At 45.8% G+C, this 12480-nt stretch overlaps 1 protein-coding gene across 1 annotated transcript in view; it reads left to right on the forward strand.

Moving 5' to 3' along the window:
- LOC147420062 (uncharacterized) overlaps positions 1-12263 on the forward strand; it is a 34520-nt gene extending 22257 nt beyond the window's left edge. The window contains exons 4-5 of the mRNA XM_086504484.1: positions 11933-12081; positions 12196-12263. Coding sequence (XP_086360610.1) covers positions 11933-12081; positions 12196-12263 — 217 coding nt within the window. The remainder of the gene's footprint in view (positions 1-11932; positions 12082-12195) is intronic.
- The last annotated feature ends 217 nt before the right edge of the window (positions 12264-12480 follow it).

A 12480-nucleotide genomic window follows, 5' to 3' on the forward strand; every position in this document is an offset into this window, starting at 1 on the left:
TTGAAAGAAAAGCAGTTATACAGCGTGAACACGAAGAAAGAATGGCAGCCATAGAGCATGAGCACAACGAAAGGAAAGCCTCCTTGTTCCAATTCTTTTCTCAAGTGCAGGTATAGATGCAAGAGATACGGGAAAAGGAGACTCTCTCAGTCTCTTCTTCTTCAAAGCATGCCACGTAGGATTTGCATGATGGTTTGAATGATAAGCATGATGAATTGCATGACAATGATAAGCATGATGATGAGTATGATGATTTGCATGATCAAGATGTGAATTCTCACAAGCATGATGATTCGCATGAAGATGATGTGATTGTTCACAAGGATGATGTGTTTGTTGATACTTTCTCTAGTGAAGCTAACCTCATTGCAGATTCGATCAATCACGAAGAACCGATCTTGGCTCTCGAGTCGAGGTCCACAGAACCCCCATAAGAAGATTTGATCAAACACAAAGAACCGATCTTGGCTCTTGAGTCTCGGTCCAAAAAACTCTTACAGGAAGTATTATGTGTTCGAATGATTAGTCAGCAAGCATTGTTCGAGTGTTTCATTCGTGATCGTTTCCTGTATTTAGCCATCGTCTATATGTGATCCCTTTTCATAGGCATGCCATATTGTACGTTGAGCACAATTCACTCCTGAATGAGCACGGATGTATGCGGATGATTCATGAAAAGATGAAATATTTGCATTCAAGGAATTTACATTCGATGTCTCTTCCTTGGCATGACACAGTATCCGAAAGAGCACACAAAGGATTGAGCATCAAGCATAGGCGTTTCCATTGTGTTTTGCATAGCTCAGAAAGTCAAGATTCGACCCCATTGTTTGCGTGTGTTTGATGAACGGTTTGGCACTCCGTTTCTATGTTCATCTCCATTGCATGCACAATTTTTTCGAAGGAATAGTATTTTTCCAGTCACTTTATATGGAATGGGTATGTTCATGTTTTTGTGTTGGAAGTGGTTTCAGGAAATTCATCTTCGGAGATTCTTGAAGAAGGTAGATGCATGACTATAGATGAAGTTGAAGCATCAAAGGAGGCACAAAAGACTTTGTGTCGCTTTCAGCGCGGCTCAAAGAAGCAAGCATTGCAGACCTTTCTGAAGTTCAAGTATCGCATGACCCATGCATTAGAGTGGGTCGGCGAAGAGTCCTTTCCATGATTCCAGACACTATTGGCGATCTCCCTCGACGCCATACAGTTCGGTACCAATACCTCACTTTGAAAAGGAGGGGATGTCACGTGACACATCCAACCATATGTGTCCGTGGACAAGCTACAACATGACCAGGGTTCAGTTCAGTCAAGTCAGTCTAGGATAGGAAGTGATTTGGTACTTTTGTGAGTCTGTTTGCAGACCGTGCATGACCAATCACTTAGATTAGATGCATATCCTCCGGTTGCACACGTCATGACCATCAAAATCCCATCAAGAGAATTTTTACAGTGCATAGACCTATTTTTCCTATTTTTGACATTTTTTACTTATTATTTTAAATGACTTTTGTTGGAAAGTAGGTAGGGCAATTTTGCTAAGATAATATATAAGCAAACCAGAGTTAGCACTTTCTGGTAGAAGAGGCAGCAGAAACCAATGTGTTCACAGACAACTTCTCAGCAAGACCCCAAGATCCCTAGCATTTTTGCACCATAGCGGATGGGCTAGCGTTTTTGGATCGAGAACCAAGATCAGCCAGCGTTTTTGCATCTGCATCAGCCTGGCGACAGAAGCACAGCAGATCAGCCCCAGCGTTAGCAGATTTCCACCGCAGGATGACATTTAGCCCTAGCGTTTTTGCATCAGCGTGAGACTAACGTTTTGCAGATCTTCGCGACAAGACCTCAGTTAGCATCCTCGTTTTCAATTTTAAGCAGTCTGTACCCGTAGTAGAACCCCTGAACCTCGCAGATCTCACCTTCCCGCAGCGGTCAGATCCTGCATAGTTTGCAGATTCAGCCCGGAAAATGTAGATTTCAGCATCTACGTTTTCAGCGCGTTGTCGTCGCATCATCGTCACTGACATCGTCACCGACATAGAGTCAGAATTCAACAGATAAAGATTTGTAGATTTCAGCCCTTAGTATTTTCAGATTTAAGCTCGTCTCGTCGTCGTCTCATCGTGGGCAAGTCCAAGCATTGTAGAGATTGTGCAATCAATAATAGACCGCTGTCGCCATAGAGAGTGGGGCCTTCGGAGGAGGGTTTGACAACATCTCCGGTGTCGTATTCTCTTCTCTATCTCTCAGTGTCACCAGGAGGTGTATTTTTCTTGTTGCCTTCCATAAATAAGTACTATATATTTTTATTTATTTTTATTTCTACTTGTTTCCCCGGAACCCTTGAAAAGGTGCAAGTGGACATTGCATGGCCAGTGTGAAACGGCTGCGGCCGAATAGGTTTCTCACATCGGGAGTATGGGTCGGTCAGTCTGGGACTGGTCGGGCCAGTTAGCACTGAATTCTGATGAGTTTGGAAGCAAGGAGGACAAGTCAGACCATAAAGGCAAGAAGCCAAAGCCAAGTGCAGGACTTGTTCCAGATTTGGTTGGAGACCAGCCAAACACAGATGCCACGGAGCTGTGCAGAGCTTGGGGCAAAGTTAGAGACTAGACAGTGTTGGTTTTCTTTGATCCAGGAGCCCGTGGAAATTTCATATCACCAGAATTGGCATCAAAGTTGGGCATTCGTGCAGAGGAGATGGGTATGACAGGGGAAGCAGGTTTGGCATGCCCAAGTCATTCAGAGCCTGTTACTCCCATTTTGGGGAAGCTTCGTTTGCACATTCAGAGCTATGTGGATGCGGAAGAATTTTATATTATGCCACTTGAGGGTTGTGATGTGTTACTGGGTATCCCATGGTGTTACAGGTTGCATGCTATGGTGGATACTTACAACAAAAAGATTACCCTTGTACATAGAGGAAAGACTCATGTCCTTGATGTAAAGCTTAAAGGCGAGTCTGTTCCAGTTGTTTCTGCTTCTGCTATTTCATCTGTAATAAAGAATCATGTTTCTGCGTACTTGATCTTTGCAAAAGAAGTACCTCAAGTTGTATCTAATTTGTCTATCTTAGATAACGACAGGTCAACTTTTTTGAGTGGTTTTAGTGATTGTTTTTCGGACTCTTTGCCAGAGGAGTTACCTCCTGAGAGACCCGAGGATCATACCATAGATCTTGTGCCAGGTTCTAGTCCACCGAATAGACCACCATATAGGGTTAGAGCAGCCCAGCAGAAAGAGATTATAAGTCAGGTCAACGAGCTTTTAGAGAAGGGGCTGATTCAGCCCAGTTCATGCCCTTTTTGTTTGCATGTACTCTTAGTGCAGAAGAAGGATGGTTCATGGCGCATGTGCATTGACTATCGCGCCTTGAATAAGAATACCATCAAGAACAGGTTCCCTATACCGAGAATAGATTCCCCATACCGAGAATAGATGACATTCTTGATCGGCTTGAGGGAGCGTCATTATTTACAATGATAGACCTAAAGAGTGGCTACCATCAGATATGCATTAGGCCAGAAGATGTCTATAAGATTGCGTTCAGGATAACATTTGGTCTCTATGAGTTTCTTGTCATGCCATTTGGTCTCACAAATGCTCCTGCCACGTTTAATAGAATGATGGACATAATTTTTAGACCACATAGAAACTTCGTGGGTACCTTTTTTGATGACATGATTGTCTACTCAAAGTCTGAAGAGGAGCATAGGGATCACTTGACCGTAGTTTTCAATGAGCTACGCAAGAACAGGCTACTCATTAATGCGAAGAAGAGTGAATTCTTTTTGGAAGAGATTCACTTCCTTGGGCACATTGTTTCAAAGGATGGGGTACTCATGGATCCCGCCAAAGTGGAAGCAATTAGGTCATGGCCAGACTTGAAGTCCGTACATGACATTCAAAGCTTTCTAGGCTTGTATTCCTACTACAGGAGGTTCATCCGAAATTTTGCTGAGATTGCTTCTCCACTCCATGCACTGCAAGGAAAAGCAGTTACTTTCAAGTGGACAGCCAAGGAAATTTTAGCCTTCAAACACTTAAAAGAGAAGCTGACTTCAGATCCGGTAATCATTTTATCAGATCTTTCGAAACCTTTTGTGGTTTAGTGTGATGCATGTGGCCATAATCTTGGTGTAGTTCTAATGCAGAATGACAGAATAGTCGCATATAAGAGCAGAATTCTTTTGAAGACTGAAAGGAACTTGCAAGTCTATAAGAAAGAATTGTTGGCAGTAATTCATGCTCTCACTAGTTGGAAACACTAGTCTGCTAGGGGATGATTTTGTTGTCCAAACGGATCATCAAACCTTGCGATATTTTCTCACACAGACGAAGTTGTCTGAGAAGCACATGCGATGGGCAAACATCTTGTCAATGTTCCATTTTCAGATTGTGCATGTGCAAGCGAAAAAGAACGTGGTGGCTGATGCGTTGTCACGAAAGCCCCAAATTTCAGCAGTGTCAATTCCGTACCATTGTGAACTAGAAGAAATGAAGACACAATATGCTGAAGATACAGATTTTGCAAGGATCTATGACCAGCTTGTTGATGGGCAACATTATGAGCACTATATGCTTAAGAATGACTTTCTCATGATGCATGAAAAGTTATGCGCTACTAAACAGTTACGGCCAAAGATTTTGATGGAAAGTCATGCTCCACCTTATGCTAGGCATCGTGGAATTGATGTGACAGTGAAAGGGGTTGAGGCATTCTTCTATTGGCCAGCTTTGCGTCAAGATATTGACACATTTGTAAGATCATGCTTAGTTTGCCAAAAAGTCAAATTTGACAGGCAAAAGCAACCGGGATTGTTGTAGCCATTGCCGATCCCTGATAGGTCACGGGAAAGCATAGCAATGGACTTTATCTTTGATCTTCCAAGGACGCAAACATGCAATGATGAGATTTGGACTATCATTTGTAGGTCCAGTAAGCAGGCCCATTTCATTCTTGTGAGGAAGAAGATAAAGCCAGAACATATGGTCAAGATATTCATCAGCAATATCTTTAAATACCACAGGATGCCTCAGCCAATTGTCAATGACAGGGATCCACGTATGACGAGTCTTTTTTGGAAGGCATTGTTTGAGAACATGGGCACTACGCTAAAGTTCTCTTCTTCGTTTCATCCGCAAACTGATGGAAAGTCAGAAGAGGCAAATTCTACTGTCCTGGACTTGCTCAAATGTTATGTGTCAGAGCACAAGGCAACTTGGGAACACCATCTCCCATTGGTTGAATATGCCTACAATAACACTGTGCATACGTCAACAGTAAGGCACCATTTGAGATAGTGGAAGGAGGGAAGAAAGTCCCGCCCATTTTGCAGACTAAGGACAAGATATTTGAGGCAGACAAGTATGTACAAGATGTGGATGAGACATACAGGAAGATAAAGATTGCTCTTGAGAAGACTTAGGCTAAGCAAAAGAAAGCTGCCGATCGTCACCGTCGTGAACTTGTATTTTCACTTGGTGATTGGGTGCTTTTGCGCTTTGAAAAGGCCAGGTTAAGGAAAAGGAAAGGCAAGGAACGTTTGTTTCCTAAGCTCAGTATGCAATATTATGGTCCTTTTCAGATTTCGGAAAAGATCAGCGATGTAGCTTACAGGTTGAAGCTACCAGAAGGCTAGAAAATACATAATGCTTTTCATGTCAGCCTTCTAAGACCCTTTGTTGGTGATATGCCAGAGAATATGCTTGATGAGGAACAACCCGAAGTGGAAGAATTGGATGAGATCCTTGTTCCTGAACAGATATTGGCACATAAAGAAAGAAAGGTTAGAGGAAAGGTTGCAAGACGCTATTTGGTGAAGTTCAATAACTATCCATCGTTGGATGCCAAATGGATGGAAGAGTCTGAATTGCTTGATTCACCTCAGCTATTGCAATTGTATCTTGAAGCCTTTCAGATGGAACCCACAGTGACTTGATGTAGCCTTTTTTTTGGAGCAAGGCAAGAGCATGGTTCATGATGCTGAACAGAGTAGTGAAGCAATTGTATCTACTCTTTCCATACAGAATTTAGCTAGAGAAGTTTGTGCTCGAGAGTACACTAGAAGACTTCTATGCTTGATATATGTGTCGTAGCCAGGTTGGTGGGATTGTTTAATCGTCCAACGCTACATTTCCGGAAGCATGTATATTTGGATTCCCATCATAGAATATATGTGATATCAGGAGATATTCGCATGTATTATTGGCATGCAAGCGAGGTCGCTTGCAGTATTTCAAGGTGGGGTGTGTCACCATGAGGTGTATTTTTCTTGTCGCCTCTCGTAAATAAGTACTATATATTTTTATTTATTTTTATTTCTACTTGTTTCCCCGGAACGCTTGAAAAGGTGCAAGTAGACATTGCATGGCCAGTGTGAAACGGCTGCGGCCGAATAGGTTTCTCACATCGGGAGTCTAGGTCGGTCAGTCTGGGACTGGTCGGGCCAATTAGCACTGAATTCTGATGAGTATTGAAGCCTGTGTGCGCCAAATGAAGTCTGGGCCACTCGGAAAGTCACTTATAACTTTATAAGTCAGTGGGAACTAGGGAATTAACTCAAAGGGGCAAACTGGACACTTGGCAGGAGGAGAGCTGCCTCCGGGACACCTCAGCAAGAGGAGGCGCCCATGAGAGAGGGGGGGCTGATTTTTTACTCATAAGTGACCTACAGTGTGTGAGTAGTGGGTGCAGGTCTACAGCTTTAATGGAAAGCTTGCCTTCTCCTCTGTCTCATGCAGCGCGATGACTTGCTCTCGTGCATCTCTCTCCCCCCTTTGGCACATATGGTAATGCCCACTACTTGGGCTACTCAGATGAATATGTATAGTTCTGGGGGTTATGCGCGTTTGCCAAGGCAAGAGCCTTCTAAATAGGAACCGGATTAGCTAATTGCTAATCCCCCACAGGTACGCACAGTTCCATCACGAAAGATTGCGAGTTCGGAGAGTTTTCTCGCGTGAAAACTCATCCGATTCACAGGGGAACTGTCCCATTGTGTGCGGGAGCCCTTGGGACACGCGTGGGCGTCTTCGCTCCGCTAAAAACAATCCGAAACAGGGAATTACAGCCTGCTGTGTTTTTCTGCAGGTTTAGGGTTTCGCACCTAAACTGCAAGGGAACACCAAGGGAGCCTCGTGAGAGCCTTGGGATGCGTGTACAGGCTTTTGGGCGCCCAGCAGTGAAAAACAGAGAATTACAGCCCGCTGAATTTCCGTGACAGCTCACCAGAAAGCTTCCAAATAGCGAGGGAATCCACCCTAGACAGTTACTTTTGACCTACAAGGGTTTTTGCGCCGTTATGTTGCCGAAATCAGGTCGAAAACCTGCGTTTTCAGCCCTCGCCAGGTTTGGACAGCTTTGTGAAAGCTTGTGCTAAGTGGTCGGATCGTCTACCTTAAATTAATAAAGAAATACTGAAAGGGGCGCGAGTCTTTGGGGCCTACAGGGTGTCGGTCTCGTGTGCGCAGTGACATTCTAGTCGCTGGACGCAACTGTGTTCCTCTTTCGTGCTCAGTGCTCTGTGTAAAGTTAACAGGTAATTGAAATAGTACCGCCCTCTACGTTGTACAGGCCGGTTATACTTAGTCTCATGCACCTTCACTCACAGTGTCCATTCACTTTGTTTGTGTCCATTGCACTCTCTCATTAAAGAACGGAAGGCTCTTCCTTCCCTAAGAAAAAAGGACCCTTGAGCACAGTTCGGAGCACTCATCTTGGCAAAGTTCAACATTCATTCCGTTGCACCTAACAAATCTGGTACAATGATCTAGATGCAATGGACTTGCCGACGATGTTGACGACAATGATGACAACGACGAGATGGGCTGAAATCTGAAAACGCGAGGGGCTGAAATCTGCAAATCTGCCAACTGCTGAATTTTGACACTGTGTTGGCGACGACGGCGATGGTGACGACGTGACGACGATGCATTGAAAACGCAGATGCTGAAATCTGCGATGAGCAGCTGAATTTGAAAACGCTGCCTGATCTGACGGTGTGGCGAGGACATGCTGCGGGTAGGTGAGATCTACGAGGTCTGGGGCTGATCTTGCGGAGTCTAAGTGTTGAAAACTGAAAAGGCTAATGACTGGGGCTGATCTGTCGCCGGGAATCTGTAAAACGCTAATGCTATCTGCAAAAACGCTAGGCCCGATCTGGTATCTGCAAAACACCAAGCTGAAACTGTAGCCAAAATGCTATTTGCTTCTTGTTTGCTGAAAAACGCTAGGTCTCGTGCCGGTCTTGCTGAGAAGGTGCATTGCAAGTTGTTGGAACTTCTGTTGCTTCTTCTGCCAGAAAGCGCTAGCGCTAGGTTTCTTTTATAGAGCTTAACAAAATTTGCCCTATCCAGTTTCCCAACAAAGTCACTTATTAATAATAAGTGAAAAATCGATAAAATAAGGAAAATGGGTTCTGTGCACTGTAAAATGCTCATGTTGGGTACTGACTGTCATGCTGATGATCATGCTGTGTGCAACTAGAGGATATGCAACTACTCTAAGTGCCTGGACATGCACCACCTGCGCACAGGCTCACAAAGATGCTAGAACACTTCCTAAGCGGACATGAACCCCGGACTTGAAGTAGCTTGTCCACATGCACATAGGGTTAGATGTGCACGTGACAAGGTATCTGCGTCCAAACGTGCTCTTTGCATGCATCGTGACGCTCTGACAGAGGCTCATCTCACAAGAAATTACAGTAAAAGTCAGTAGCAACTGCACGCATATCCTCAGGCTTTGAAGCAACTGAGCCGTCGGGTCTCCTCAACTGGCTAACACTTGTGTCCGAATGGCGTGACCCCACAGTCTCAAAAAACTCCCCAGTAACTCTGTCACTCACCTGGGTCCATTGAGATGCCTGTTGATGGAAGGTAAACTCATGGTGCCGCTCCTCAATGCTAGCCAGCTCCTACCTAGCATGTTGTATCTGCTCCTCCAACCAAGGACTGTTTGGATGCTGCTCCTGCATGCTCTGCAAGGAAACAATGCCCCATCGGAGACGCTCTCCTCCTCCTTGGTTGTAGCCAAGTGAGCTGTAGACTCCTGGAGGAAGAAGCGGCTGAGCTCCGTTGATCCAGAGGCCACTCTACCAGCAGGGGAGTCTTACGTGCCCAAGATTTGTGTCCAAAGTGCCTCCACTCGCTCTCTAAGCTCTAGATCCAGCAAGATCCTCTCAGGGATGCGTAGCATCGCACTCCCCCTGCTCTATCTGTCTGTCACAGTGAGAATTGCTGGGGCATGGTCAGAAAAAGTAGTCCTTGCCACATGTCAGAGATGTGGTCACTGGCATAGAAGCTATCTATCCGACATAGATTCACTCCTCCTACTCTGCGGTTAGAGTGAGAGAAAGACAAGATGCAAGGGGGCCTCACAAAGCCTGAATGATGCCAAACACCAGGAACTCTCAAAGTCATACATAGGCACTCCCAAGAAGCTACCAACTCAGCCCCGTGTACAGTAGCCTGACAAACTCAAATCCTGTTAGAGGGATCCTCCAATATGTTGAAGTCTCCCCCAACACACCATTGCTCTACATGCGGCAAAGACTCTACAATATGAGACCAAAACTCTGCTCGTGCACTTGCCACATTGGACGCTTATATGTTTAGGAAACCCATGAGGCAACCCTGAACCTTCAAAGTAATTCACTGAGCCCTGACTGACACAATAATACCTCCGCCCACAATGGCCTACTTCCATGAGTCCGCAATAGTCATAGATACCCCTCCCTGGATACCTCCAGGTCCAAATGCAGTTGACCAAAATGTCTCATATCGCCCACGCAAAATCTGACCACATCATCTAATGCGACCTTCACCACCCACAAGGCATTGCTAAAGCTCCTGACGGAACCGACCCCTCTGGCGCTGAAACTCGGGTCCTCCTAATCCTTGCACATTCCATGAGACGATCCTCATGGAGTTAGCGAGAAAAAGCAGATGTTGCAACAGCACAGCCAACCTCGCTATCTTAGAGGCTGGCTTGGATGGGGAGTAATCCGCATCCGGGTGACCTCTAGACAGACGAAGTTGAAGTGACTGCCCACCCAGACCCAAGCTGAGCGTGCAGTCCGTAAGGCCACATCCTCTGTCCAAGAATATTCATGTATAAATACATAGCAAGGGGCTCTCTGAGTGTCAGCAAACAAGTTTACCACAATGTGCCCTGCAACCTGCTGTATCTGGCGGTGTGACGCATCACACTAAACTTTCATAAAGTCCAAAGTATCTGTAATAGATTTGTCACCGCCAGGTCTCCTATGTGGTGTGAGAAGTTAGAACTCAATAGCTTGGACCTGAAGCTAGTCAAAGAACTGTGTGCAGGGTCCACTCCGTGTGATCCGTGCCACACAGCGGAAAGGAGAAACCTACTGTTGTATCCAGAGCCTCATTGCCTCGGGCTGCTAGAAAGAGGACATGGACTTGAAAGCAAGCTTCCTCCATGTCGGAAGAAGGGTCACCAAGGAAGGGTGTGAAGCTGTAGTCGAAGAAGTCTCATCGTGTGCGGATGTCGAAGCTGGTCAAACCACGAGCAACTGCTGCAAAAAGAGAGGGCTGAATCAGAAGAGGCGTCCTCAAGTGAGGCTGTCCCTCTCAAGCCACGCGACTCGTAGCGAAAGCACTGCCGAGAGATCGTCTCGCTGCGGATGTGTGTCGAGTCTCCTGTGTCTGTGGAGAAGTTGGGATGGGTTGGGTGATGAGGCTGAGGGCCTCACAGGGGAGAGAGGAGCGGGAGGTGGGGGTGGGGGTGGAGGTGGGGGAGGAGAAGGAGGAGACGGCAAAATGGAGGAGTTTGATAGAGGAGGGAGGGGAGGCGGTGGAGATGGTGGAGCTGAGGTGGAGGAGCCTCCTTAGGGAGACTCCTGCTGGGGGAGTTCAAAACGGTTCCCTGTTTGAACCCAATGTCTGCTGAGCTGCAAGAGGTCGGCCACTAGGGGGGCAGTGTGGCGAGCTCGTCTCTGTTGACAACTGCGGGCACTTGCTGCCAACCGTTAGCTGTCTGATCGTTGGTCTTTGTCGAGGTACTAGCTTGTGTGTCCTGGGTACTTGTTTGTTGGACATGCTCAGCCTTGGGAGGCTGCGCATGCGCTGTGGGTCGAGATCTCCTGCAAGGACAGACCTTTGCTAAGTGGCCCATCCACTTGCAAATGAAGCACTGGTTCAGGAGTTCCGAATACTCCACTCTCTGGCGTTAACCATCTCCCACTCACCCTGGATGGAAGGACCACTTTCGGGAGAGTATGGGGTCACGAACCAGAACGCGTACTGAACGCATATCGGCAACCTTAGCTACAATTGAAGCTGCTGTGCAGCACGGGGTCTCCAAGACTATCCCGATCTCAGAACCAAGAAGCGGCAAGTACTCTCTCCGTAGGCCAGGAAGCAGATCGGCAAGTCTGCCTCCTCAACAAGAACATTCAATGCTGGATCGAAGCCATGGCGCCACTGTTGGAAATGAGCTCTGACCGCTCAGTGGCCAACGGGCTCATTGGTAGCCATCTCGAGAGTGCAGGGATGAGAAGACAGGGAGAGACAGGGAGCGCAAGGGGGAGGGGCGATGGCGAGGAGAGGGAGACGCAATAGCAACGAGCGTGTTAGACTTTACTTAGATGCATACTTACATACAACGGAAGTTGCAGCGAGTTCTATGAAAGGAAACGATGGAAAATTTTCTCTTATAACTCACAGGTCATACTCATAATGTAATACATTAATGCAACACAATATGCTAGGTTTCTAGTTGTTATTGCTTTTGTGTGTGATGCTAGTAAGCCTATTTTTTCCCTATTTAAAAGGCATTGCTCTATGAAGAATCTACTCTTTTGCTCATTGAAAAAATGTTTTTTTTTTCAAAAATTATTCAAATAATATTTTGTCCAATGGTAGGCCATTGATTGTATGACCTTGCTGATATTGCTAGATACATTTTTTTGCAGGATCCATTGGAGTTACATAACTTCCACATCATTGTAGCAGTCCAAAATCATAAAGATTATGTCACGATTTTGGACGAGATAGAAGCAAGATGGGCAGCTCGGAAAGAGCTGTATTTGCAAGCATACACACCAGGTTATGATATTGCTATTATTTCACACTTCCTTATGGTCATTACACCTCTTTTTCTTTCACACATGAAAAATTGTCAAACACTACTTTTGCTATATTTTATTATTGTATGTAGAGTTGGTGCAGTTCCTCAGGTGGTGTTCCGTCCGGGTGTTCCTGGATTTGTGATTCTCGACGAGCAGTAGAATCCCCAAATGTAATTTCCTCTCTCTCTCTCTCTCTCTCTCTCTCTCTGGGCAAGATGATGGCTTCTCCACATAACAAAACACCCCCGAGGACGTTGAAGGCTACTTTCATGCTCACACACAAACGACTCATAGAGATGGAAAAAGAGATGAAAGAGTGGAAAGCGGAGATGGAAAGTTGGATGGAGGAAAAGGCAGGTTTCCTCCAAAAGCAAGC

The sequence above is a fragment of the Adiantum capillus-veneris genome, chromosome 28 (genome assembly GCF_014529385.1).
Source record: "Adiantum capillus-veneris isolate H3 chromosome 28, ASM1452938v2, whole genome shotgun sequence".
NCBI lineage: Eukaryota > Viridiplantae > Streptophyta > Polypodiopsida > Polypodiales > Pteridaceae > Adiantum > Adiantum capillus-veneris.